General features: G+C 37.6%; 2 protein-coding genes across 5 annotated transcripts in view; one reads left to right on the top strand and one right to left on the bottom strand.

Moving 5' to 3' along the window:
* Positions 1-26,330, bottom strand: part of LOC131689676 (atypical protein kinase C) — a 481,953-nt gene that overhangs the window by 125,449 nt on the left and 330,174 nt on the right. The gene's annotated exons all lie outside the window — the stretch shown is intronic.
* On the top strand, positions 4,550-5,917 carry LOC131689677 (lipase 1-like). The gene is made up of 3 exons (XM_058974928.1): positions 4,550-4,720; positions 4,792-5,355; positions 5,423-5,917. Exons 1-3 carry the CDS (start codon positions 4,574-4,576, stop codon positions 5,915-5,917), a joined length of 1,206 nt encoding a protein of 401 aa, XP_058830911.1. The 5' UTR covers positions 4,550-4,573.

The raw sequence follows: 26,330 nt of genomic DNA, 5'->3' as shown, positions 1-26,330 counted from the left end.
GAGAAAACAAAACTATTTTTTTGTCTGTTACCCTATTATTTTCTTTGCATTTTAGTGTACAAGAGACTCGCGGAAACAAGTTTAATAATACATCCTACATGTCAAATAAAATATTTGTAGTCCGAGAAAATTTGCAAAATATTTGCCCTATGGGAAAACTATAACTATTTTCAAGGTGAAATTGGTGTTTCGAAACGTTGCACTATGGGTAGACAGGTGACCATCGAAAACTACATCAACTCAAATTTAATTTAGTTCTATTCAAAGCTTATATGGACACTATAATAAAGGAAATTCATGGCTATCTCAGAAAATTATGTGGCTTAACTGGGGGGTGGGACACGTGCGATATTTCAACTCTTCGTATCTCTATTGAATTTTGAATAAAACATACGCTCAAATATGTCATGTGAAAACTAAGAGCACCTGTTTGTGATGATATTGAAAATGCACATACATTGTGTTGGTATGAACTTTCATGAAAAATAACGGACCAAAGCCCAAAAATATCCACGAATTAGATCCGGGAACAGAAGTCTCCCAAAGTCCCCACTCTTAATGGGGGATGCAAGTACATGGTGTCTTCTAACCTATCGTCGTCCATATCTGCTCTATACTGAGTACACTTCAATTGAAGTTTCAATGGAAGTCACAATTAGTAGTGAGGCATTGGATAATTCAGCACACGTTTCGTTCGAGTTTTCCATATTGTACATGTAAATTAGCGAGGATTACAATCAGAGTTTATGCATTGGACAGATAGTTGATCTGACTACATTTTTGCCATCCTGACAGTTTGAACCATTTTTTCACAGTATTGGATTGTATAGGGCTTATTTATCCATATTTCCTGAACGAGAATTCCGAAGGAAACCATATGCAAGCTATAAGGATGACTGGAAAGAGACTGCATTATAATCAACTGAATGCACGCCTTTTATGCTATCAAATGAATATGCTATCAAATGAATATTTTATTTAATTCAAATGAAAACTTTGAAATATCTACTTGTCTCTTTTACGAATCGCATTCTCCATCTTTTGCTCTCTGTTCAAAGGGCTTTCGTGAGATTTTGGCTACTTTCCGAATCTGTAATAAGTTTTGATGTAGGCGTTCATTTGATAAAGTTATGACATATTTGGCGAATGAAGATTCGTCAAATCGTTGTAAACGTCACGAAAGAATGTGTCATGTGACCTTGTCTCACTTTACTATAATCAATGGCGCGTTAAATTACTGGACCAGCAAATTCTATTCTGCACATTTTTTTCGGGAATATGTGACCAAAAACTTTGAATTCCAAAGTAAATTGAACGTTCCAGGTTCCTGATAACTAATTAAGGTCCATCAATAATGTTGAAACACTAAATTATCTTAAAACGACACTGTCAAGTAAAGAAGCGTGAAAACGAAAAGACTAAAGCAAAAAAAGGATAGCAGACCTAGAAATTCCATTGTATATTAATTAGCCTTTTCTCGGAAGATAAAATTTTCAAAATCATTTCATAACTTTCTGATGCAATGGTTCTCAAATTCGTACAATCTGGATTATTTTAGTCAAAAATGTTTTTTAACTTTAACTTTAAATGATCATTGCATTTCAACTGTTTCATTCAGCATCTTTTTATTCATTTTGTTCATCTGCGTTCATTTAATCTACTTTATTGGTTTCATCATTTGGATTCACTCTGATCAGTTCATTCATTTCGTGCATTTTAGTCATATCATTCATTTCACAACATGAAGAAATGAAGAACATTTTGTTAACCTGACTATTTTTTTCAGTTTTATTCATTTCATCCAAATAATTCTTTTGACACAATTTATTTTTTCTATTAATTTATAACCTTACAACATCGATTAATTTATCATTTCAATCAATGCATTTTCTATTTATTCATTTTGTCAATTCGCTTCATTTTGTTTATTTGGTTCATTTATTCCTTTAATTTATTTTTTATTCATTTTATTTTCTTTGTTCATTCCATTTATTTTATTTTTTTTGTTCATTCCATTCATTTTATTCATTTGAACCCTTAAATTAAATTGATTCATTTGCTTCACTTGATTCATTTGATTAATTTGATCCATTTGATTTATTTGATTCATTTGATTCATTTGATTCATTTGATTCATTTGATTCATTTGATTCATTTGATTCATTTGATTCATTTGATTCATTTGATTCATTTGATTCATTTGATTCATTTGATTCATTTGATTTATTTGATTCATTTGATTCATTTGATTCATTTGATTCATTTGATTCATTTGATTCATTTGATTCATTTGATTCATTTGATTCATTTGATTCATTTGATTCATTTGATTCATTTGATTCATTTGATTCATTTGATTCATTTTGTTCATATCTTTAATTTTATTCATTTCAGGTTCAGTCATTCCATTTATTTATTTCATTCAATTTGTTAGTTTGAGTCAATTTATTCTATTAATCTTATACTTGTTTCTAAATATAGCCTGATCTTTCATTAATTAAGCTAATATAATTTAATTCGTGTATTTTATAATTTTGATTTACTACTTCGGATGAGTTCTGCAAACTAATGAATGATCCAACAGTGATATGTGTAAGAAATGTCTCATCTCACTGCTAGGTGGATTAAATCGGTTTTATTCAAAAATTTGACTAATTCTGTGAAAATCAACATTTTTTGTAGGATTTGTCATTTTTAGACTATAGCCGCTTGAAAAAAATTGATAAAAAAAAAGTTTGACCCTTTTGAAAAGACAGTCTAGATTAGTTTTGGAAAAACAAAGTATGCAAAGTGACTTTGTGTGACAAAGTCTTGATGTGCAGAAAGTTTCATCGAAATCTGAGAGGGTGCTGCCAACTCTGAATACGACTTGGCGCGAAATTAGTCATATTGCATCTTGCATTGGCTTGCTAAGCCAAACCAAAACTCGATTTCAGTAGTTCTCATCTGCTTGCAATGAGCTTATTTTCTTGCAGAACATCACAATTGACTAGGGGTTTGCTCAGGAACATAAATTGTGACTTCGTTTCTTTAGAGCTAGCGTCAATTCAGCACTAGCTTAGTTCTGTCACTAAGTTAGTGTTGGAATCTGATGAGACGAAGTCGAAACGCAAATTTCACAACTAATTTATTTTTCAACGTTATTTTTTCCATTCAGTGAAATTATTTCTATATGTGACTCATTTTCGGAAAGGTTCAATATAGGGACGATATTTTATTTTTAACGTCGTTTTTCCTTTCCTATTGATTATTGTCTTTTCCTAGATAACTACGCCAGCCTGTAGCAATCAATTTCGACGGACCTGATGAATCCAGTAAGACTAGCATCGTTTCCACTGTCATCGATTTAAATATACACTATTTTCAAACTCAACAACCCAAAGATCGTGTTGCTTCGCCTACTGCCATACTTTCGTTCCAATGAGACATATTGAAATGACACCGAAAATACTAATCATAAACCACAACGATCGAATTAAACAAATACCCAAAATGCTTTATAACGAATTAATTTGCATAGTTATCAATCGTTTCAAACTTCGTGGCCATACCCACCACACAGTAGTAAATCGCGGGATGCTATTAATACCACCTGATCGAATTGAATATTTGAAGCTAGTTAAGCTTGAAGATACGCACGCACGGTATGGGCCAATTGAATAGTTGTCCGTGATCCGATACGCAACCCGTTACGGGGTTTTCTATTTCGCTATACTCGGTGAGGACAATACGAACGTGTGTCAGTTTGGTGCTATGTAAGAAGAAGGTACCATTGGAGGGACTATGTTTTACCTGTTCACCTTACCCTATGGTTTCAAAGTGCACATTTAGACAATTCGGTAAACACCTACCGTGCCATCAATAAACACAAAAAATGAGGACAACCAGTATGTCGAATCGTGCCTGAATCAAGTACCTATTGGTCGAATACAAAAAAAAAACTATACATACGAGAAAGATTTTGAACGAGAAAAGTCAGTGATGGGTTTATGGCACAAGCCGCTCACCGGCAGCAAGGTGTGAAATATCGCCGACGAACAAAATAACAACAACTTCTCTCTATAGCTCTTCTAACAGCGCACCGGCGGACGACACCGGTTCTCGCGCGATCGTCAAGGTCAAGTGCAAACCATTTAGCGGCTGCTTCAATTGCAAACGAGCATGTTTCGGAAGATCTGCGCGCAATTACACATTCATTTGCCGGCAGCCGTGAGGCACAAAAATTTGGTACTTTGATTAATCTCTCCGCGGCAGGTGGGTAGGTAGGCAGAGGTGCCGCGAAGAAACACACCGCGGTGCGGTGATCGCAGATTTAATCGATTAGACTTTTATGCCGGGCACATGTTTTGGGCTCCGAACAACAGCAGCAGCGTTGGATGGATGGCCGGTTTCGGTTATTGGAGTTGATATGGTACTCGTGGTTTGATCTTGACGCTTCAGCGAGTACGATCATCATCATCTTCGTCAACGGGTAAACAAGTGCATGTGGCACTGGCAGTTCTTTGGCGACCGACCTGTAGTTCTGTACGCGTTTAGAACCATCCGTGAACAGTTCAGTTGAAGGAATCAGAGAATGCTTTCGCGGGTGATCGTCGCGGGTTGTGGTCTGCTGTTGACGTTCGGCGTACGACTAGTTCTTCCGCTGCTTCTTCGAAATGATTGCGTGTGTGATCCGGTTAATGCATTTCTCGATTCGCTTCCGCTTAACCGCGAACGTACGGTAAGAAACGAGATGGTCGAGTTTTCATTGACACTTTAATTAGCATGTTGTGTGTGTTTGATTTTTCTCAGGACCAACTGCTGGCAGTTGACGGCTATCAAGGTGAACCACACCGTGTCGTTACGGAAGATGGGTACGTGCTGAAACTATATCGGATTTGGCGCGATCAGCGTCCGGCTGGGAACGTCAGTCGGGAAGTGATTCTGTTGCAGCATGGTATTCTGCACTCCTCCGCGGATTGGTTGGTTCTTGGACCGCAGCGATCACTGGCTTATCAGCTGGTGGATCTGGGCTTCGATGTCTGGCTTGCGAACACTCGATCCTCGCTAAATTCCCATCAACACGAACACTACTGCACCTGCTCGCAAGAGTTTTGGGACTACAGTTGGCACGAAATGGGCTACTACGATCTTGCTGCGACCATCGACAAAGTCCTGCAGGAAACCAAGCAACCGAAACTTCGACTGGTTGTTTACTCGGAAGGTGGTGCCCTCGCTATGGTCCTACTTTCATCCCGTCCGGAGTACAACGAAAAACTGAGCTACTTGGATGCAATGTGTCCGGGGGCATTCGTGTCCAACACCTGGTATCGTTTCACGACCCTTACCGTTAAAAAACTTGCTAAAGTTTTTCGGGTGAGTATCCTGTATTCGACCTTAAGATCGACTAAATGTTTCTAACGCTCCAACCCATCTACTGCAGTCCGTCTACGCCCTGTACTCTACCAATCAGGTCACGGTGAAAGCCTGCGAAAAGCAGAAGGAAGCCTGCCTGGAACTGTACTACCAAATAATAGCCGGCGAAAGTGTCGGAATGAACCGGACCTGGATCGATCGGATCTACCCGACCCTGCCGGCCGGAGGTTCAATGAAGGAGGTCCTACACTACGTTCAGCTTATCTGGAGCCAGCGATTCGCGCCGTACGATTACGGTGCGGATAAGAACCTTCGGTTGTACGGCACTCGGACTCCCCCGGATTACCGGCTGGATCGGGTAACGGTGCCGATCAACATTCACTACGGTTTGAGTGATAAAATTGTGGATCCCTCGGGTGTCGAACGGTTGGCTTCGAAGCTGATCAACAGTGCCCGGTTGAGGTTACAGCCGTACGATCGGTTGGAGCATTCGGACTTCATCTATGGGGATTCGGCATTTGAGATTGTTTATAAGAAAGTGATTAGGCTGATTTTGGAATAAATAAAGGTTAAAAAAAATAATGACCCAGTTTTTTTGTTCGAGGGGACTTAAAGTTAATATTTAGCGTTTGGGATTCTCCTCATCAGTAACTGGCAATATTTTGGTGCCAAAACTTGGCACTAGTTAAACACTAAATTCAAAAAGTCATACACTCCCAGTGATGTCTCGGAAAGCTTCCCAGTGATGTCCCGGAAGGCAAGATTCCGGGTGATGTCTCGAAAGGCAAGCACAGAAGTTCGGGTTTGCTGATGGGAAAGACGTAATGCGAAACAGAACTTTTGTGTTTGCTTTCAGAGACATCAATCAGAACAAGTCGGTCGTTTATGTCCCATGCAAGACGTATGACTCTTTGGATTAAGCGTCTATTTGGTCCACTAAGCTATTTTTCTCCTTAGTGAAGAATATTTTAGTAAAAACTGGTTTCTCTCCACTAAAAAAATCGTTTGCGCGACAAAACTTATAACTGAATTAGTTATGGAGTTTGCGGTTCAACTCATCAGAATTTCTGTTTCTGAGAGAACCGTTAGCTCTGCGTGATGTCCCGCAGGAAAAGGAGTTCATTTTAAGCCGATGAGAACTGGTGAAATCAAAGCTTTTGGTTTGATTTAGCAAGCCAATGTAACAATGTTATTTTTCTCCTTAGTGGAGTGCTCCGATGAGATTAAGTCGAAACACAACTCTGTAATCAATTTAGTTATAAGATTTGTGCCCTTAACGCGCAAATGTTCTTGTTTTAAACAATTTTCTCCTTAGTGGAGAAAAAATAATTTAAATTTTCGCCATTAAATTAGGATAAATGTGACATAGTGCATCTTGCATTGGCTTGCTAAGTCAAACCAAATGTTTCGATTTAACTACACCTCATCAGATTGAAATGAGCTCCTTTTCTTGCGGGACATCACGCAGGACTGGGAGTTTGCTTTGAAATAGAAATTGCGTTTTCGATTTTTTTGGAGATAGCTTCAATCCGGTGCAAGCTTCATCCTGTCACTAAGTTAGCGTCTGATTCTGATGAGACGAAGTTGAAACGAAAATTCAATAACTAATCTAGTCCAACTGGTGCCAGTTTGGATTTAGCATCTAAATGACACCAAGAAGGCGCTAGGTACTGATGAGGAGAATCCGAAACGCTAATAATAACTTCATAAATAAATAGTTAATACATTCAGAGAGACTTTCAGGACTTTTACGAGAGTTTGTTCGGTTGATTAGTCCAGAGTTTTACATCTGAAAAAATAGCAAAATCACCAATAAAAAAAACTTATTCTTCTTTACTTCTGATCAGTGTTGACATATATGTAAGAAGAAATAATCATAAAGAGTTTCCAACTAGATACCATCCCAGCCGAAGCAATTCAACCTATGCCAGTTCGGCCTGCTCCGACCTTCGGTGGAATGCCGAAATCATTTGCAACACTGGGCAAGGACCGGGAAACCGGTCGACACGTTTTCGTTAATACCGTACGTGCCATTCTCTGGAATGGGTTCCTGGTGATGAGAAAAGGCATTATCATTATGAAGCGGGCTACTATGTGTGTGTAAAACTTCTGCTGAGTATACATTTTGGAGGAAAAAAAATGCGGGCCGGTTGGCTGACTGGCTGGACCAACTGGTGTGGGATACCCTGTTTTGTTAACGAAGCATTTCTTACTAGGTTCACCGGAAGAATGGAAGACACATTCAACCTACCCTTCCGTAATGACATGGCGGCGACCCTTTTTCTCACAATAATGTTGGTTAATATTTGCTTTTAACTACGGCTTGATAATGTCGTTGCTAGAAAAGTGGGACGGATGCGGTAGGAAAATGTTTTCTAGCGTCGCGCGTTTTGTTTCGGTGGAGGGCGAAAGACTCAGAATATATGAAGAAAACTGGAGAACTAGTATGAAATTTGGCCGCTTCAAATTAATATAATCTTTTAGAAAGTAATAACGCTTAGTTTAAATAAATTGCAATCAGTCGCATAGTTATGAGCAAATAGTGTGACAAGAACTTTTACTGTTTTCATCGTGGAATCCCCGGTTTAGAAACAATAATTTTTTTTTGAAAACCCCTATTTCTAAATGGATAAAACTATTTTAAAAATAATAAATTACTTGATAATAAAATAATAAAAACACGGAATAAGTACAAAGTATTAAAATTTTGAAAATAGCAGAAAAACATACATAAAAACAAAATTAAAAATTGAGAAAAACATTAAATTTGAATTAATAAAAATAAGAAACAAATTTTTTTAAAAAAATCAAGAGAAAAGATACGAAAAAAATCCAGGAAAAAAAACAAAAAATATTAAACCTTTCATGCCCAACTTCTTTTCTAGTGCATGTAGGGTTTCAAAACTGTTTTTCCTTTAAAACGGTGGGGTCAAGAAACTCGAAAAACCTTTTTCATAAAGGTAGGTGCTTTTCTTGCAGTGCTAGAAAGCAGCTCAATTTTTACCTTTCAATGCTCACTACAACTTTCCTAGAATGTTTACAATAGTCCAACTGCGTGGAAAACGTAGCCACAAATAGTCTAAATTGATAAGTTTTATCAGTTTTTACTAATATTGCAATATAACGAAGTTATATGAAAAATTAATTTTCCGTCGTTAATGTAAACGGTCCCTGGCAGCACTGCTCCATCGGAGTTCAATCAGACTAATTGCAATAACTTCAGTTCTAAAGCTGATCCTTGTAACTGTTAATACTCAAATGAAAACCAATAGTCACATTTATTAGCCTTACTTGTTTTGTGAGCAAATCTTGCCTCAATCAAAAGTTATAGCTGTTTAAAAACGTTGTTGTCCACAAGCAACATGGGCATGAATGGGTTAATCAAGGAAAAATCGAAATAAATTTTTTAAAGCGCAAACTTAAAGGAACAAAAAAAACAAAAAATAAGAAACGAACATTAAATAAAAAATCTATGTTTAAACAAATAATTTAAGAAAACAAATAAAAAGAATACAAAAAATCAAAAAGTGACCGAAAAACTTACAAAATGGAAAAATAAAGCGTACTTCAAACGCTTTATTTTTCCATTTTATAAGTTTTTTGGTAACAACAAATAAAAGTGTCCGTAGAAAATAAAAAAACCATAAAATGAGCAAGGGTATTCTTTTTTAGTATCATTTGAAAAAAATAGAGTAATCTTAAAACAAACTAAAGATAATTTTAATAAAAGTTGAGAAACAAAAGCATAAGAAGAAATTGGGCGATAAAGGTACAAAATATGGATAAAAGGGGAGAATAAGAAATAACGAAAAACAAAATGAAAAATTTAAACAATTCTGTAAATAAAAAAATAAAAAAGAACGAAGAAAAGAAAAATACCGCAACCGTTTAAAAAACTAGAAAACCACAACATTGCATTTGATGCATATTGCAAAATTGCATTTGATGCATATTGTAGAGAGCAAGAATAAGTTTCACTGTTTTCAAGGTGGTGTCCTCGGTATAGTAACAATAAAAGCTCGTTTGTAACACTCTAATTAAAAAGTAAATAAATGGGTAAAAAAATTGCTTCATAAAAAAATAAATTAAAACACGGAAATCACCTTCAAAATTATGATTTTGAAAGTAAAAATAAACAAACTAATAAAAAAATACAAATATAATAAAGAATAAAAGAATGCAAAAATATAAACAGGGAGACAAAATTTAAAAAGAGAATACAAATTATATTTAAAAAAATTAAAAAAAAGATACAAAAATAAAAAAATAAGGAAAAAGGCAAAAAAGATGAAAAACTGGAAAAAGAACAAAAAAAGAAACAGGAATATATTAAAAATTGGAAAACGTACATCACAAATTTAAAAAAAATTAACAAGCAATAATTTATGAAAAAATTAAAAAATCCAAAAGATAATTTAAAAACTTAAAAATAGAAAAATAAAAAGCTTGAAATAAAAAATAAATGAACCAAAAAAGCAAAATTAACATGTTTTTTCTCAGAACTTCATTTAAAGGAAAAATTAAACATTTAGAAAATAATCGATAGAAAATTTATAAACAAACAATAAAACAAATTCAATATAAATTTAAAAATAAATTTTGGTCTCACGCAAAAAATAATCCCGTTTGTGAATTGAGGAATAACAATTGAAAGAAGATAAAGCCATCAGAACTGAAAGCCCAGAAATTCAAAAAATTATACCTTGTTAACTAAAAAACCTGTTTTAATCCACCTAGTGGTGCAATTGTGCATGTCTCATTTGTCCAAACTACGATTCCATGGCTGGTTATGTTTAATGCAATGATGGAAATGTATATTACATATCCAGTACGATTTGCACATACATACAATGGATCGACAGGCAAAATCTTGAGATACTATGTGTCAAAAAAAATATGCCAAAGTCCAAAAAAGTCAACTTTCGTCAGAATTTTTTTTTTCGAGATTTCATCAAATCTCAACGTTTTATGCATTTTAAAGTCATTTGGCATCAAAAATGCAAATTCGATTTTGAAATATTCCCTTACTCCCTTTAAGAATTTTTCATTTCAATTTATATGGGAATTTGTTGTGTGGGCGCACTCTTCAACCCGTAACTCTGGAACCGGAAGTCCAATCAATAAAAAAAATCAATAGCAGCCGATTGGAAGGTTGTACCTTTCATTTAAGACTAAGTTAGTGCAAATCGGTCCAGCCATCTCTGAGAAACAGAGGTGACATTTTTTTCCACATACACACATACACACATACATACACACACAGACATTTTCCGATCTCGACGAATTGAGTCGAATGGCATATGACATTCGGCCCTCTGGGCCAGGATAAGGTTAACGATTTTTAGAGTGATTGCATAACCATAACCAAAAAGTGAAGTAGAAAAATTTACCAAAGGGAAAATGAAAGTTACAAAAATAAAAACAATATTAAAGATAGAAAAATAAAATGCAATAAAAATTGAAAAATTGAAGCTATAAAATAACAATATCCAAAATTAAGCAAAACTGGAACAAAATTCAAAAAAAGAAAAAAATAGGAAATAAAACAGTACAGTAAAAGAAACATTAAATCAATTTTGATACTCAAAACATAAAAGAATGAAAAACTGAAATACAGCGAAAACGCGTTTTTATAAGCTGATTGGTTAACAAAATGGGGATTCAGTAAAGACACGTTTTTATCAGCTCCTTGGTGAATTTTAAGCTGATAAAACGGGGACATTGACAAAATCGGGAAATATATTTTGATTTCTTTTTAATAAACCGAAACTCTTAAAATATTCTTCTTTAGTCCCTAGATGCAGCCTCATAACCGTTTTTGTTTATTTAGTTTAAATTTGCCTTAAGCGGGTCTGACAGTGCAAAAATTAAAAAAAAATCGAAATTTTGATTTTTGTATATTTCGGATCTCCGCGATAAAAAAAATATGGATTTACTCGAAATCAACTGTTAGAACCTATCAAACTACAAACTATCAATTTTCATGTGATGCTGACAAAATCGGGTCAAACAGCTGATAAAATCGGGGGTAGACAAAAACGGGGGCTGATAAAATCGAATCTGCACTGTATTGACAAAATGGAGACTTATTGTTTTGCTTTTTTTTAATTAACCGAAAACTTTCCCTAATAGTCCCCAGATGTAGCCTTACAACCCCTTCTGATTATTTGGCATAAATTTCCCCTAAAGGCGTAAAAATAACAAAAAAGACGAAAAACAAAAAAAAACAAATAAAAATTTAAAACAAAATTTAAGAAAATCCAAAAATTAAGCAAAAAACTTAGAAAAAAAGTTAAAAGTTTGAAGTAAAAAATTAATTGAACAAAAAAGTAGTAGAAAATTAGAAAAACAAAAACAGGAAAACAGCTTTTTTAAATTTCAATTAAATAAAAAATTGAAACTGTAGAAAATAATCTTGAGACGAATTAAAAAAATGAATTGAGAAAAATTGAAAGGAAACAAAATTTAAATTTAACAAATAATGCGTTATTAACTAAAAAAATACAAGGGTAAGAAAATCAACAAATGGGAAATTATAAAATAAAAAATTCAAAAATAAAAACCATATTAAAAAGAAAGATATCATTAAAACAAAATAGAAATAATAAAATAACAAAAGCAGAAATTAAGGTACAAAATATAAAAAACCGACAAATTAAGAAGTAAGAGTATGCAAAAAAAGAAAAATAAAACAAAATTGTGAACAAGAATAATAAAAAGGACGAAAAATAGAAAAATACCACAACTGTAAATTATAAAACCGCTTCAAAATTCAACTAAATTGTAACACATATGCATTAACGGAGAGCGTGTGACACATATGCATTAACAGAGAGCGTGTGAAGAAATTGTACTGTTTTCAAAGTGGCGTCTCCAGTGTAAGTAACAATAAAATCTTTTTGTAAAACTCTGAATCAAAAAAATAAAACTAACTTGGTGAAAAAATAAATAACAAAAAGTACTACGAAAATAAACCAAAAATTTAAAAATTTGAGAACTTGAAAATAGAAGAATTAAAACAAATTCAAAAAAGAATTAATTAACAAAAATATAAAAAAATACCAATATAAAGAACTTTAAAAAGAAAAATGCCTATACCTACGTAAATTAAAAAAAAACGAAATTAAAAATAGAAAAATATAAAAAATTGAAAAAAAAGCAAAAGAAGAAATAGCGAGAAAACAAAAAAACAGGGCAAAAACGATAAAAACGGAAAAATTTAAAATAAATAACGTAAAAGAGGGAAAAACTAAAATAATTTTATTAACAAAAACATAAAGGAATAAATGAACATAAAAAACTAAAAAAACCGTCATTGAAAAAAAAAAAATGAATGAAAGATAATTAAAGAAAATAATAAATTAAAAAATGAAACGAAAGAGGATAAAAAAGATTAAAAAATCGCAAACAGAAAAGATTGAAATAAACAATATTCAAAACAAAAATTAATTAATGATTGAAACAGAATAAACAAGTTATTTTTTTAAATTTTATGTAAAAAAATTAAAACAATAGAAAATCATCTTGAGACAAATAAAAAAAACAATTAAAAAATTAAATTAAATTTAAATTTTAGAGGTAAATTTTGGTCTTGCGCAAAATTAAAAACAAAGAAACATAACAAAGAGTAAGAAATAGAAACAATAATATACCAAAATACATATTAAGCAAAAAGGTAAAAGACGGCAAAGAGTCGTTTTTAGCAGCGCATTATTTATTTCCAGCTTTGTAACGACATTTATTTCCAGCTGACAAAATGGGAATATTCATAAAATCGAGGCTCATTTTTTTCTTACTTTTTAATTATTCGAAGCTGTTAAAATATTTTTCTGTATTCCCTAAGTGAAGCCTCATAAACCTTTCTGAATATTTGGCGAAAATTTCCCTTAAGGAAGTATTCCAGCGCGAAATTTAAAAAAAAAAATTTTTGCGTATTTTGCTCATAACCTATTTTTTCATATGAGGCTTACAATATCGGATCAAAAAGCTGATAAAAAGGGAAAGGGGGTCGAAATGGAGGCCTGATAAAGACCTGTATTAAGAAAAAAAACTTAAAAATTTTAAAAATTAAGAGCATAAAAAACCAAAAAAATAAAAATATTTAAATTAAAAAATGAAAAAAGTGTTAAATAAAATATATAAAAAATATAACAAAATGGAATGGCTGAATGGAAAAAATAAAAGATTAGATGAACTAGTAAGAACATAAAAAACAAATTAAATAGATGAAAATATTTAAGGATTATTAAAAAGAAACAATAAATTAAAAAATGCTACATTTTGAAGGTATAGTAGTAGAGTAAAAAATAAAACCCATTTTTCAGATTCTGATTTTTTTTTGAAAAACAAACAAACGAAGTAACAATGAAAGCTACATTTGTTAAACTCTAGTTCAAAGATTCTTCAATTTCGAATTAATGAAGTGATCCTTTCTATTTTTTCGCTATAAATAAAGTAGTTAAAAACAAGGGATTCAGTATTTTTTATTAAAAACATAATGTTTATTCTTCAAAAAAAAAACATCAATGACTATTGGAGAAGGGGTCCTGGTCAGCCGTACGACGCAACTTAGTCGCGATGCTCTCACAAGAGCGTTGGACGTCATGAACGTTCGGATACAAATCCGGATCCTGGTGGTCAACTGCTTCGTATCCTTGGCCCTAAACTTAAACGTTGACCTTATGACCGAAGTGTTATCAAGGTAACACGATCGCGGGTGTCAGTGTGCTTCGATGATCGCTGACGGCGATCAGCGAAAGCAGCGGAGTTGGACTTACAGGTAAGTTAATCCTTTTTTCCTTTTCAGGTACGGTGGATGCAGGTAAGTGACGACGGTGCAGGTATGATAGACTTTCGGCAGGAACGGCGGCTCAAACAGCAGATAAGTTAAACTAAATTTTCTTATTTCAGCTTTTCTTCACTTAACTACATATTCTTCATGTAACTTCAGAATAAAATATCTTATAACTTCTAATATAAACTTTGTGAAAAATACTCTCTATGACATCGGATGACACTGACGTTTCACTCAACAGTCGGGCAAGAAGGTTGCCCAATGCTGTCATTGCTCCTTTTATAGTGGCTCAGTCGGAAACATGTTGTCCCGGAAACCCTTCTCTCTGGTCTAATTTTGGGCATTGGTAAAGATGTCGATGAAATGTCGATGATTGGCGAATTTTGGTGACGATGACAACTAGAAGGCGCTGGATTCTTCTTCGTATGCGAACATCCTGACCCCTTCAGAAAACATATTTTTGAACATCCCAACTATCCGCTATCTGCTAATCGATGAAACGAACGGTTTGTCCCTCGCGCCAAAATCGATGATCATCTAACAAGACGTTTCTGCATTTTATTTCATTGGCTGCCACGAGTTCGACGGTTGCTGCTGACAATTATTTCTGGCGAATAAAACAGACCCGGTAGCGGGTTCAAAGGATTTAGGGAATATTGGACAGGTGCTTACCTTGTCCCTTTTTTTTAAAGGGCCATGTATTTTATTTCAGGTGATCTGCTTCTGCTGCATTTGATTCATCCGATGACACGACGGGAAGTAAACAAAGCTTCGCAACAGGACGAGTAAATTTCCCTTGTGGTGTTTGTAGTGTAACTACTCTGGTGATGCCATCCGGACCAGGATGCAGTTCGTGAATCCTACCAGTTGGCCATCGCATGGGAGCCAAGTTTTCCTCCTTGATGATAACAAGCTGGTTTTTGGCGAGCTGTACCGGTGGACTGCACCACTTCGTTCTCGCCTGAAGAGTTGAAAGATACTCGGTGTGCCATCTTCTCCATACATCCTGCAGGATTTTTTGAGTCTGCTGCCACTGTCTTAGGCGATTGAAAGGCACAGTGGACAGATCGACATCAGGAACGGCCTTCAATGCTGACCCCGTCAAGAAGTGTCCTGGTGTTAGTGGGTTGTAGTCCGAAGGATCGTCACTGAGAGGCACGATTGGTCTCGAATTGAGGCAGGATTCAATTTGCGCTAATAGTGTTTCCATGTCGTCATGAGCTAGTGAACGGTTTCCCAAAACTCGAACAAAATGTTTCTGTGCCGATTGAATGGCAGCCTCCCATAAGCCGCCAAAATGTGAAGCTTTAGGTGGGTTAAAGTGCCATTTGATTCCGGTTTCGTTGCACTCCTGGAAAATTGCTTGCTGATGTTCTTTGCTGCGAATGAGAGTTTTTAGTTCGTTAGCAGCTCCAACAAAATTTCTACCATTGTCGCTGTATAGGTTGGAACACAATCCACGACGAGCAACGAAACGTCTAAGTGCTTGTATGAATTTTTGAGTGCTGAGGTCTGCCACCAGTTCCAGGTGCACAGCCTTTGTGCAAAAACATATAAAAACGGCTACGTAGGCCTTCCGCGCAGCGGCTCGACGGTGAGGTGGCTGTAACAGTATCGGACCCCAGTAGTCAACACCAGTTGCTGAAAACGGTCGAGAGGCGATGATGCGTTTCGCTGGTAGTTTAGCCATGAACTGTTCGATTAGTTTTGGACGAGCTCTGACACAAACAACACACTTGTGGACAATTTTGCGTGCCAAGCTCCTGGCTCCTATAATCCAATACCGGAGACGTAGAATGCTGACTAGCAGCTGGGGAGCGGCATGAAGGTGTCGCTCATGATAACTTCTTACCAGTAGAGTTGACAAATGATGAGATGACGGTAGGATGATTTGATGTTTCGCGTCGTAGGGTTGCTGGGATTGATTTATCCTTCCTCCAATGCGCATCAGGCGCTCAGGGGATGATAGCATGGGATGAAACCATTTGATTCGTGATTTCGTGGAAACTGGCATTGATTTTTCGATTAACCGCCATTCTTCCACAAATGATTGCTGCTGAACGAGTCTAATTAAAATTGTTTCTGCTTCTTGTGTTTCGTTTACAGTAACGCAGGTGTTCTCTGGTCGATTTTCCTTTGCGAGTTGGCAGTTTCTAGGAAATCTAAGACAATATGCGACGATCCGCAGCATTCGTTGATATTGGGAGAATCTACTGACGAGCTGGTCGATGAAGGATGGTTCGGGTTCCACCGGTGCTACTGTGCAACTTACTTTGCGCGCCTCAATGGATGCTTCAGGATCCTCGATTGCAAATGGACATTGTATGGGCCATTCGTTGTCATCAAGGTGCAACCAGGTTGTTCCCTGCCACCAGTTGACACATTCTAGGAGTGTCTCTGCTGTCATTCCTCGTGATAGATGGTCGGCAGGATTTTCCTTGCCTGCTACGTGTCGCCAGGTACAATTCACCGTTGCTTGTTGAATTTTGGAAACACGGTTTGCTACGAAGGTGGTCCAAGTTGTGGGTGGTGATTTGAGCCAGCTAAGTACCGTAGTTGAGTCCACCCAGAAAAATGTTTGGACTGGTAGTTGTAGAGATTCGACGACCCTTTCATAAAGTTGTGCTGCTAGTAAGGCCCTACACAGTTCCAATCGTGGGATGGTTTGTTGCTTGAGTGGTGCAACCTTTGATTTAGTTGTTAGCAGGGCGACCTTGACGGTGCCTGCTGAATTTGTTGACCGTACATACACACATGCCCCGTAGGCACGTTCCGAAGCATCAGAAAACAAATGCAGTTGAATCGATGTTGGATTTGGGCATAGCACGCAGCGCTCGATGCTCAGTTCGTTCAAACGGGTAAGTTGAGATTGGTATGCGATCCCTCGTTCTATCATCGCCTTCGGCAGTACCTGATCCCATCCCCAGGAGTGTCCATTTTCGTTCTTCATCGTCCATAGTGCTTGCATGTAAAGTTTAGCCGTTGTAACAACCGGACCTACCAATCCAAGTGGGTCAAATAATTGAGCAATTTGTGAGAGTGCAATTCGTTTGGTGAGTGAGGTGGTTGTATCTGAACTGGGTAGTTGGATTCTGTATCGCAGTACATCTGAAGCCGGTTCCCAATGCAAGCCAAGTGTTTTGATGCATTGATCACGATGGAAATCGACGGATGGTTGGAGCGCGCGATTTTCATTCGGGATGCCTTCTAGAACAGCTTCCTCGTTCGATGCCCATTTACGCAACTCGAATCCGCCCTTCGCTAGGAGAATTTCTAGATGCTTCCGTAGTGTTGTAGCTTCATTAATGTTTCGCGCGCCAGTGAACAAGTCGTCTACGTAAAAATCTTTTTCGAGTACAGCAGTTGCTTCAGGGAAATTAGTTCGTTCGTCTTCGGCTAGTTGTTTTAACACTCGTGTGGCTAGGAAAGGAGCGCTGGCCGTTCCGTAAGTAACGGTTTTGAGTTCAAATGTGTCGATGGGTGCGTCAGTTGAATTTCGCCAAACAATTCGTTGCAGAGGAGTGTCCTGCTCGTGCAGCAGAATTTGCCGATACATTTGCTTTATGTCTGCGATGAGCATTACAGAATGCTTCCGAGAACGCATGATGATGGACCTTAACTCATCTTGCACGATTGGACCTATCATCAGAGCGTCATTTAAAGATGGTCCACTGGTTGACTTACACGAAGCATCGAAGACGACTCGTACTTTCGTTGTTGAGCTGCTCTCACGTACCACGGCATGATGGGGGAGGTGAAAACACGGTTTAGTTATTGCTTGCGGGTTGTCGACACGTTCCATGTGTCCGAGAGTATAGTATTCGTCCATAAATTCGCTATACCTTTGACTTAACTCTTCGTTACGTGCTAACCGACGTTCTAACAAATGAAACCGTCTGATAGCAGTGCCGTGATTATCGCTTAAATTGGCTAGTGTGTCCCGTTTTAGTGGGAGTCTGACGATGTACCGTCCTTCTGGCGCACGAGAGACGGTTTGACGGAAATGTTCCTCGCATTCCGCTTCTTCTACCGAATAGCAGGGAGACGAATGACCTTCCTCTAATGTCCAAAATTTTTCCATCAATTTATGTATATCAGAAATTGTAGCTACGTTCGCCACGACGGGAACGATGGGCTTGCAGTGCGTGGTCTTTCCCGCTACTATCCAGCCAAGTACCGAGTTTACAAGCACTGGCATCGAGTCGCCTAATGGAATTCTGCCTGACACCTTGAAGAGATCAAAAAAGACTTCGACACCTAGGATGAGGTCGACTGGATTGGCCTTACAAAATGATGGATCTGCTAATTGAATTTCAGGTGGGATTCGCCAAGATGTGATGTCAACAGAAGCTGTTGGTAAGTCTACAGTGAGCCTTGGGAGGACTAGAAACTCTACATTAGCAGTGTAATTGCTGATGCGTGACCGTACTGTTGTTGCAAATTTCTGGCGGGCCTGAGTGGATGATTGCCCGATTCCCGCGATCGGGAGTGATATCTTTTTCCGCTGAACTTTGAGTGTTTGGGCGAGAGCCTCACTAATAAAGCAGCACTCACTACCGGAGTCTAAAAGTGCCCTTGCAGTGTGCTGGTTTCCGTTGTCGTCTACTAAGATAACGACGGCAGTAGCTAAAAGAACGCATTGCCGCCCGTGGCTCGATGTCGAGTAGTTGACACGTTCGACGACAGTGGCTGATATTGACGGTGCTGATTGCTGTTCGGGCAATTGCGAAGATGATTGTTTGGAGGCAGACGAATCTATTGACTTCCCATAATTAACCCCACTAGCACACAATGGAGTATGATGGTGACCTTGACATTTGCGACACGTACTGGATGACGAACAATCTTTGGCTAAGTGTCCCCTACGCAAACAATTACGACACAGCTGATGACGACGTACTTCCCTCTCCTTGTCTTCTAAGAGCATCTTTGAGAATGTTGAACACTGGTATAACGGGTGATGCTCACTGCACATGACACACTTTCGGGGATTAAACTGACTAGCTCCGTTACTAGCAACTGGACGAAAGTTTGGCCTTTTCACATTACTAGTTACTGCCGGTGCTTCGACGGCTTTGGGGTGAATATTTTGCAGCACAGTCACGCGACGCTGAATGAAAGCTGTGAGGTCGTTGAATGATATTGTGTCCTTAGTTGACGCGTATTCTTCCCAGTCTCTCCGTGTTGTTGAGTCCAGTCGTATACTGAGCATGCGAATAAGAATGATGTCCCAATATTGCGTTTGCTCGCCCAACTGCTGCAACACCTTGACGTTGGCTTCAAACTTCTCCACGAGCGAATGTAGGTCCGAAGCAGATTCTCGCTTGATGGTGGCAAAGTCAAACAGGGCATCCACATAGGTCTGCTTCAGCCTCACTGGGTTCTGGTAGTGGTCCACTAGCATGTTCCAGGCTACCGCATAATTGTTGGCAATTCAAAGCTGGTGCGATACTTGAACTGCTGTTCAATACCGACTTCATCGAGTGATTCAAGCTCCGTTTGTACCTTGTTGAAGTCTGACCAGAGCGATACAAGATGCTCTAATCGTACCGGAACTTGGCTGGCGTCAGTATCGTCCTCGTAAGAATTCACGAACGCCTTGATGAGATCGAAGGACGTCTGGATACTACGCTGCCGTAGTTTGAGCGATTTGATGCGTCGTTCCGTAGACATTTTGAACGGGAACTGCAAACGGAAGACCGCGTAGCTCAAACGAGACGGGTGAAACTTAATGGAATACTAATTACCTTTTTGAGGCAATAAATGAGCCTTGTACAAATGTATTCCTCTTGGTAGAGTTGAATACAGGATGGCGGCCGATTCCCAGCCGAGTGGATCCACAGGATGGCGGACGTAAGATGGCGATTCGATTCGCCACAATGGGATGGCGGTTGCGGACAAGTGGAGTTTCGACACTTATCCGGCTCGAAGGACCAGATGACGGCGATCAGCGAAAGCAGCGGAGTTGGACTTACAGGTAAGTTAATCCTTTTTTCCTTTTCAGGTACGGTGGATGCAGGTAAGTGACGACGGTGCAGGTATGATAGACTTTCGGCAGGAACGGCGGCTCAAACAGCAGATAAGTTAAACTAAATTTTCTTATTTCAGCTTTTCTTCACTTAACTACATATTCTTCATGTAACTTCAGAATAAAATAACTTATAACTTCTAATATAAACTTTGTGAAAAATACTCTCTATGACATCGGATGACACTGACGTTTCACTCAACAGTCGGGCAAGAAGGTTGCCCAATGCTGTCATTGCTCCTTTTATAGTGGCTCAGTCGGAAACATGTTGTCCCGGAAACCCTTCTCTCTGGTCTAATTTTGGGCATTGGTAAAGATGTCGATGAAATGTCGATGATTGGCGAATTTTGGTGACGATGACAACTAGAAGGCGCTGGATTCTTCTTCGTATGCGAACAATCGCCAAGAGCTTAACCCGATCAGAATGAAATAACAAGATTATAACAGAACACAATTTATGTAACATATTGTGTTATAAATTAGGTCTCGTTAGTAGTTAAAATAACAGAAATTTATAACAAGTAACAATGCGAGATATAGTTTTGAAATATTTCTGTTATGTGTTTCTGATCGGGTTAAGCGTTCGTATATTAACGTGTTTGTCGCGATTGCTCAATAGAATTCCCGGTCTTGGTTTTGTAGACAACAGTTGGACATGAGAGCTTTCTTTTTTTCAATTGGTCCTATTGAAGGCATGGACCTAGACATCTAGTACCGAGGATAGAGACTTCCAGAGAAAATGGATTCATGATCGCGCGAGCACGGGAGTTTGTAGGTTCACGCTTGAGACCGCGTTTTATAAGTGCTTAGACGCTCACCATATCACCGGGATGTTATTATGTTTGCGAGATTGCGGCCACAGTTGTGCGTGGATGATCGCGAAGGTCCCGAGCAATTGTATGTTAACGTGTTTGTCGCTTATGCTAGCGTGTATGTAACTTTTCGTGCACACATTCGATTTTATAATCATTCGCATATTCTGTATAGTACTAAAAACCACAATTATTACAAAACGACAACTAGTAGGTTTCTACTTATGTACATTTTAACGACATTCAATTAGCTAGAAATTACTGGGTAAGGAAAGTTATGAAACTAAGAGCCATAGTACTCAAGTGAGAGCAAGGATGTGAAGTAAACAGATCGGAAAACTAGAAGTGGCAGGGTCATTAGAACAGGCTTAATATCGTACGGGCTTAATCTTTGTCTTCTGTTAATGAGGGTCGAGCTTAGGCAGAATAACTACGAATCACCCGAGTTCACTAACATGTGTCCTGATAAAGGTAGACGTGTCTATCTTTACGGTGACAACCGACATTAATTTAATAAGCATGTACGGTCCATGATTGCATAGTTGTCCCATTTTCTATGGGGTTTCCAATCTTTATGGGACTGATATGCGATCATAGGCAGTGTACTCAATGACGAGGTAGACCGATAAATGGACACACAAGATGACCCCCACTGTGAGCCCTATTCACCAAAATGCCATTAAACTGTGGAACAATGTCCGCAAACACGGCTCACAGCAAAAGTCAATCCACTTCAACCCGTCAGGTTTGAAAAAACACAAAACATAAAAGAGGCCCCCAAGCACTTTCGGTCTCCTTGATGCACCATTATCAAGGCGTAATGTAATAACTATCTTAAAGTAATTGTCGGTCAGAGGTTCTTTAGCACTGATTCTTGCGGGACATCACTCTTGACTATGGGTTTGCTCAGCAACACAAATTGTGTCTCCGTTTTTTGCAGCTAGCGTCAATTCGGCGCTAGCTTAGTCATGTCACTAAGTTAGTGTCGGATTCTGATGAGACGAAGTCGAAACCTAATTTCCATTACTATTTTACATTTTTAGTGCACATCGAAATCTGCCAGTGTGTCAAAAAAGGAATATTTTTCAATTGTATGGGAATAAGTTTTGTATTGAAGAGCAAGTTGTTATCAGATGTAAATCAATAGTTTTGGATATTTTCAATGCACAGGCCCCACCTCCTGTCGATGGATGAAAATAACAAAAAATACCTTTATAGGAATGAGTTTTATATTTTCAAAGACAAGTTGACAGATGAAAATCAATAGTTTTGAATATCTTCAACGCACAAGGGGGTTCGCCAATGAATCAAAATAAAAAAAAACATTTGCAAAAATCAGACAAAAATGACGAGAGAGCGACGCAACTTTTTAGACCATCAGAACTTTGTAAAAACGAAAATTTTATAACGGTCTAAGCATGCGCGTAAATTCAATTTCAGTCGCAAACTCGTTTTCGCTTTGAGATTGAGGATGATATTAGTATCTTCGATATTGAACATAGTGCTGGGGAAACAACAATAAACTAGTAAAGATACTTATGGTCGCTGCTCGATTCTGTGGACTTACGAGCTAGCGATGATATTGTAAGACTGAAGCACCATAGGTGTGTGTGTGCGTGTATATTTCCCGTGTTTGCAGCGTTCTAGTTACATTTTGTCAGGCACATTGCTATAATTTCACTCAGTAAAAATTAAAATGAAAATCGAAAATAACTGAGTGTTAATGAAAACGAGATTGAATATTCGTTTAGTCATCTGCGTAGGAGAAATCAGTGTAGTAGTAAACCCAGACTGTAGTCAGTCTCAACATCGTCCACAGAATTTTGCGGACGCGTCCTTCAAACAATACAGTTTGCTGTAAGAAAAAAGAATTGATCTTTAATCTCGGCTTAAGTAGAGAATGAATTCAAACTGACAGAGTTGGGGGAATCTGTACAGATCCTGGGTTTTGCGAAAAATAAACATTTAAATCAAACCGGATGCCATTGAAATCGACTACCGAGAACGAACAAAAGCGCGTCAATAGAGGATGTCGTAATTTGCATAAAACAACCATGCGCTGGGTGTGTAGTCAAAACCTTCACGTTTTGGATCAAGAACAAGAAAAATGAAACAGTCCGTCTAATATTTTGGAAATGTTTTCCAGAAACATGTGTCTACATTATGCTTAAGACATCGCTTAGGTTCTGTTACTCAAGATGTTGATTCAATATAGTTGATTGAAAAAAAAAATCCAACAGCATATTGTAATGACATGAAGACTATGTCAAAATGACATACAAAACTCGATCGAAGCAGGCTTGCAACTATCGCTCCGCTGCCGGAAGTGCATATTTTTAAACCATCAATCAAAGCAAGTTGAATAGATAAAACCCGAAGCAGCAGCACTGCCAAACGGTACCTACTGTCCATTTGGCAGCAACCGCTTACGTCCATGGGACCCGGAAGAGACTGAATTCCAACTCTCTACACTATACAAACAAATTCATCTTTCTGTTTGACCATTTGGCACATTCGAGGCTGCTGCACAGTGGGACCGTTCGGGTCAAAAGTGAGTCAAAATCAAATTTTCGATTCGACGTTTACATACGTCTTTAGATTTTCCCGGAAAAAAATTAACGATAATTTTAAACTTTTTTGACCAATCATGCTCCAGCTGTGTCCCTCATTTGAAAAATGACCCAACCAGGTCAAGCGTAATGACCACCACCAATCATCTATGTGCGGTTCTGCCATTCTATCTCCCCACGTATTCACACCTTCCTTCTCATCAAACAAAACCCCGTCGCCGCCGGCGCTAGCTGCGCTGCAAAGTGTTGTGAGCATAAATAAATTTTACTTCTTGATGTGATTTGCGAAACCATTCTTCGGGCCCCCGTGTCCTGTGACACGGAGGAGCGACACCGGGAACCTAACCGATCGGACCGAAATCCGGGAGCCAAAAATCCGTTCGTCGTTGACCACTCATTTTGCGGGCGATCGGTCAGCAGGGCTTGTGGTCAGTGCTGGTGGCGGTGACGGTTAGCCCTTATCAATCGAGCCACTGGCTGCACGGTCGTTATGGGGACCGCTCGAAATGGAATTTTGCATGAATGCAAACGAGTAGTAGTGGTTGCTGGAAATGGCTACATAGAACATGATGGGATATTTATTTTATAGATTTGTTTAGCTCCGCCGACGAGCGCTGGAATCCCGCAACGAGTGAGGTTTTTTTGTTGTTGTTGTCAATATCCAAGGTTGAAGGAAAGATAAAACCTTACGAAAACTTATCCCTACATTTTGCTGCTCCGGGAAAAGTTACCGAGGGATATAAAGTGGGAAGTGGAGGGGACAAACCGTTCGATAACCAGTCGGATGAAGCTTTTAGGCAAATGGATGATGATAAATAAATTTTGTTTTTTATTGGAAAAACTTTTGCCGACTCATTAAGTTTCCTTTTCCTCTTAAGAAGCGGAGAGTTTCTGCGGAAGAAAGAAAGTCTTGGAAAACAATGAGAGTCAATTTTCGCTGTTTACGACGAGACGTTGTGGAGGGGGCTGGAGATTTGTTTAAAAAATGTTGACTTGTGTTCTGTATTCTACATCCTTCATCTGAACGGTAGTTTCATACATTTAAGTGCTATCTTGTATGATTCTTTACTTTACTTTTTTTGGAACCACACCTAATTTAAATTAAGGAACAGGAAGTTGGGCTATTTCATTGTTTATACCGAGGACGAGTGGATTCAGTATAAAGATTTTACAGTGAAGATTCATTTTAATCAGCCCTTTGGTGTATCTTAGGCTGACATATATTTCTCCTTAGTAAATAACAATTTAAGTGAAAACTATTTTTCTTCCTTTAAGGAGAAAATTGTTTAAAACCATCTTTGCGCGTGAAGAGCACAAAACCTATAACCAAACTAGTTAAGGAATTTGCGTTTCAACTTCGTCTCATCCGTATATGACACTAGCTTAGTGACAGGACTAAGCTAGCACCGAATTGATGCTAGCTCCAAAATGCTTTTATGGAGCTAGCGTCAATCTGGCGCTAGCTTATTCCAGTCACTAAGTTAGTGTCGGATTCTGATGAGACGAAGTCGAAACACAAATTTCATAACTAATTTTCAATCGAGTTTTATACTGACTGTAACAATATTTGTTAATTTCGTAAAAAATGGTAGCAGTTTTGTAGGAGTCATTTTGAATTTTGAAATTCAGAATCGTAATCAGCGACCCCAAAAACTCTGGTAAGTCGAGTTTTATGCTCATTGTAACAAAATTCGCAAATTTCGTAAAAAAGGTGTCACAGAGGGTTAAAGGGTCTGTGGGGGTCCACGAAAATGCTTTTCCAGTTAGTTATTGAAATTTAAAGCTTTTTACATTTCTTATAAAAGAAATGTATAGAATTCGCTCAAACTTTCAAGATTTTTTCCGAGGCCCGGAGGGCCGAGTCTTACATACCAATCGACTCAGCTCGACGATTTGGGACAATGTCTGTGTGTGTGTGTGTGTGTGTGTGTCTGTGTGTGTGTGTGTATGTAACGGACAAATTCTCATTCGTGTTTCTCAGCAATGGCTGAACCGATCTTATCCAAACCAATTTTAAATGAAAGAACTAAAAAACAGTATGAACGCTATTAATTTGTTTTTGATTCTGATGTTTAGTTTCCAAGATATGAATGTTTGAATGCGTAAAAATGGCGTTTTTTGCAGTTTTTTTTAAATTATCTGCCGAAATTGACAATATAGTTTAACAATTTATATGTTTTTAGATAGCTTCAACAAATACCTTTCGAACAAGCTATAGATTGTTAAAATCGGACTATTATCAAAAGAGATATTTAACATTAAATGCGGACGAAAGATTTTTATCATTTCCCATTGCCAGAAATATGACCAAAAACATGTAATCTATTATTAACGCCAAAACGGCTTATTTTAGGTCAATAGTATCTTCGGAAAATTTAATGGAGGTAATATGTCCTTTCTTTTGGTATTGCTCTTTTGCTGATTAATCCCCCTATGAGTGAGATATTTTCACAAATTTTCGTCGAAGTGATTATATCGAAATGATGTCTTCAGCAAATTTGTAGCTCTTACTTTTGCGAATAACTTTACTGAAGACTTCAAATATCTATTTTGAATACTTTAAAAGTTATGGCTTGTTGTTTGTTGATTACTCTTTGTCACCTATTTATTGTTCAATATAGTAATAATCCATTGAAATAAGCTAAACATTAGTTCGATAAAACGAATTTTGTATTTCATTTTTCTATTTATAGCCGCTAGAAATAATCACCGAACACTTCCAAGTTGTCTGGATGGAACTTGATAACTTATCAGTGCAAAAATGTTCATTT

Source organism: Topomyia yanbarensis, chromosome 3, assembly GCF_030247195.1.
Source record: "Topomyia yanbarensis strain Yona2022 chromosome 3, ASM3024719v1, whole genome shotgun sequence".
NCBI classification, from domain to species: domain Eukaryota; kingdom Metazoa; phylum Arthropoda; class Insecta; order Diptera; family Culicidae; genus Topomyia; species Topomyia yanbarensis.
This window is presented reverse-complemented; position numbering and strand designations above follow the sequence as displayed.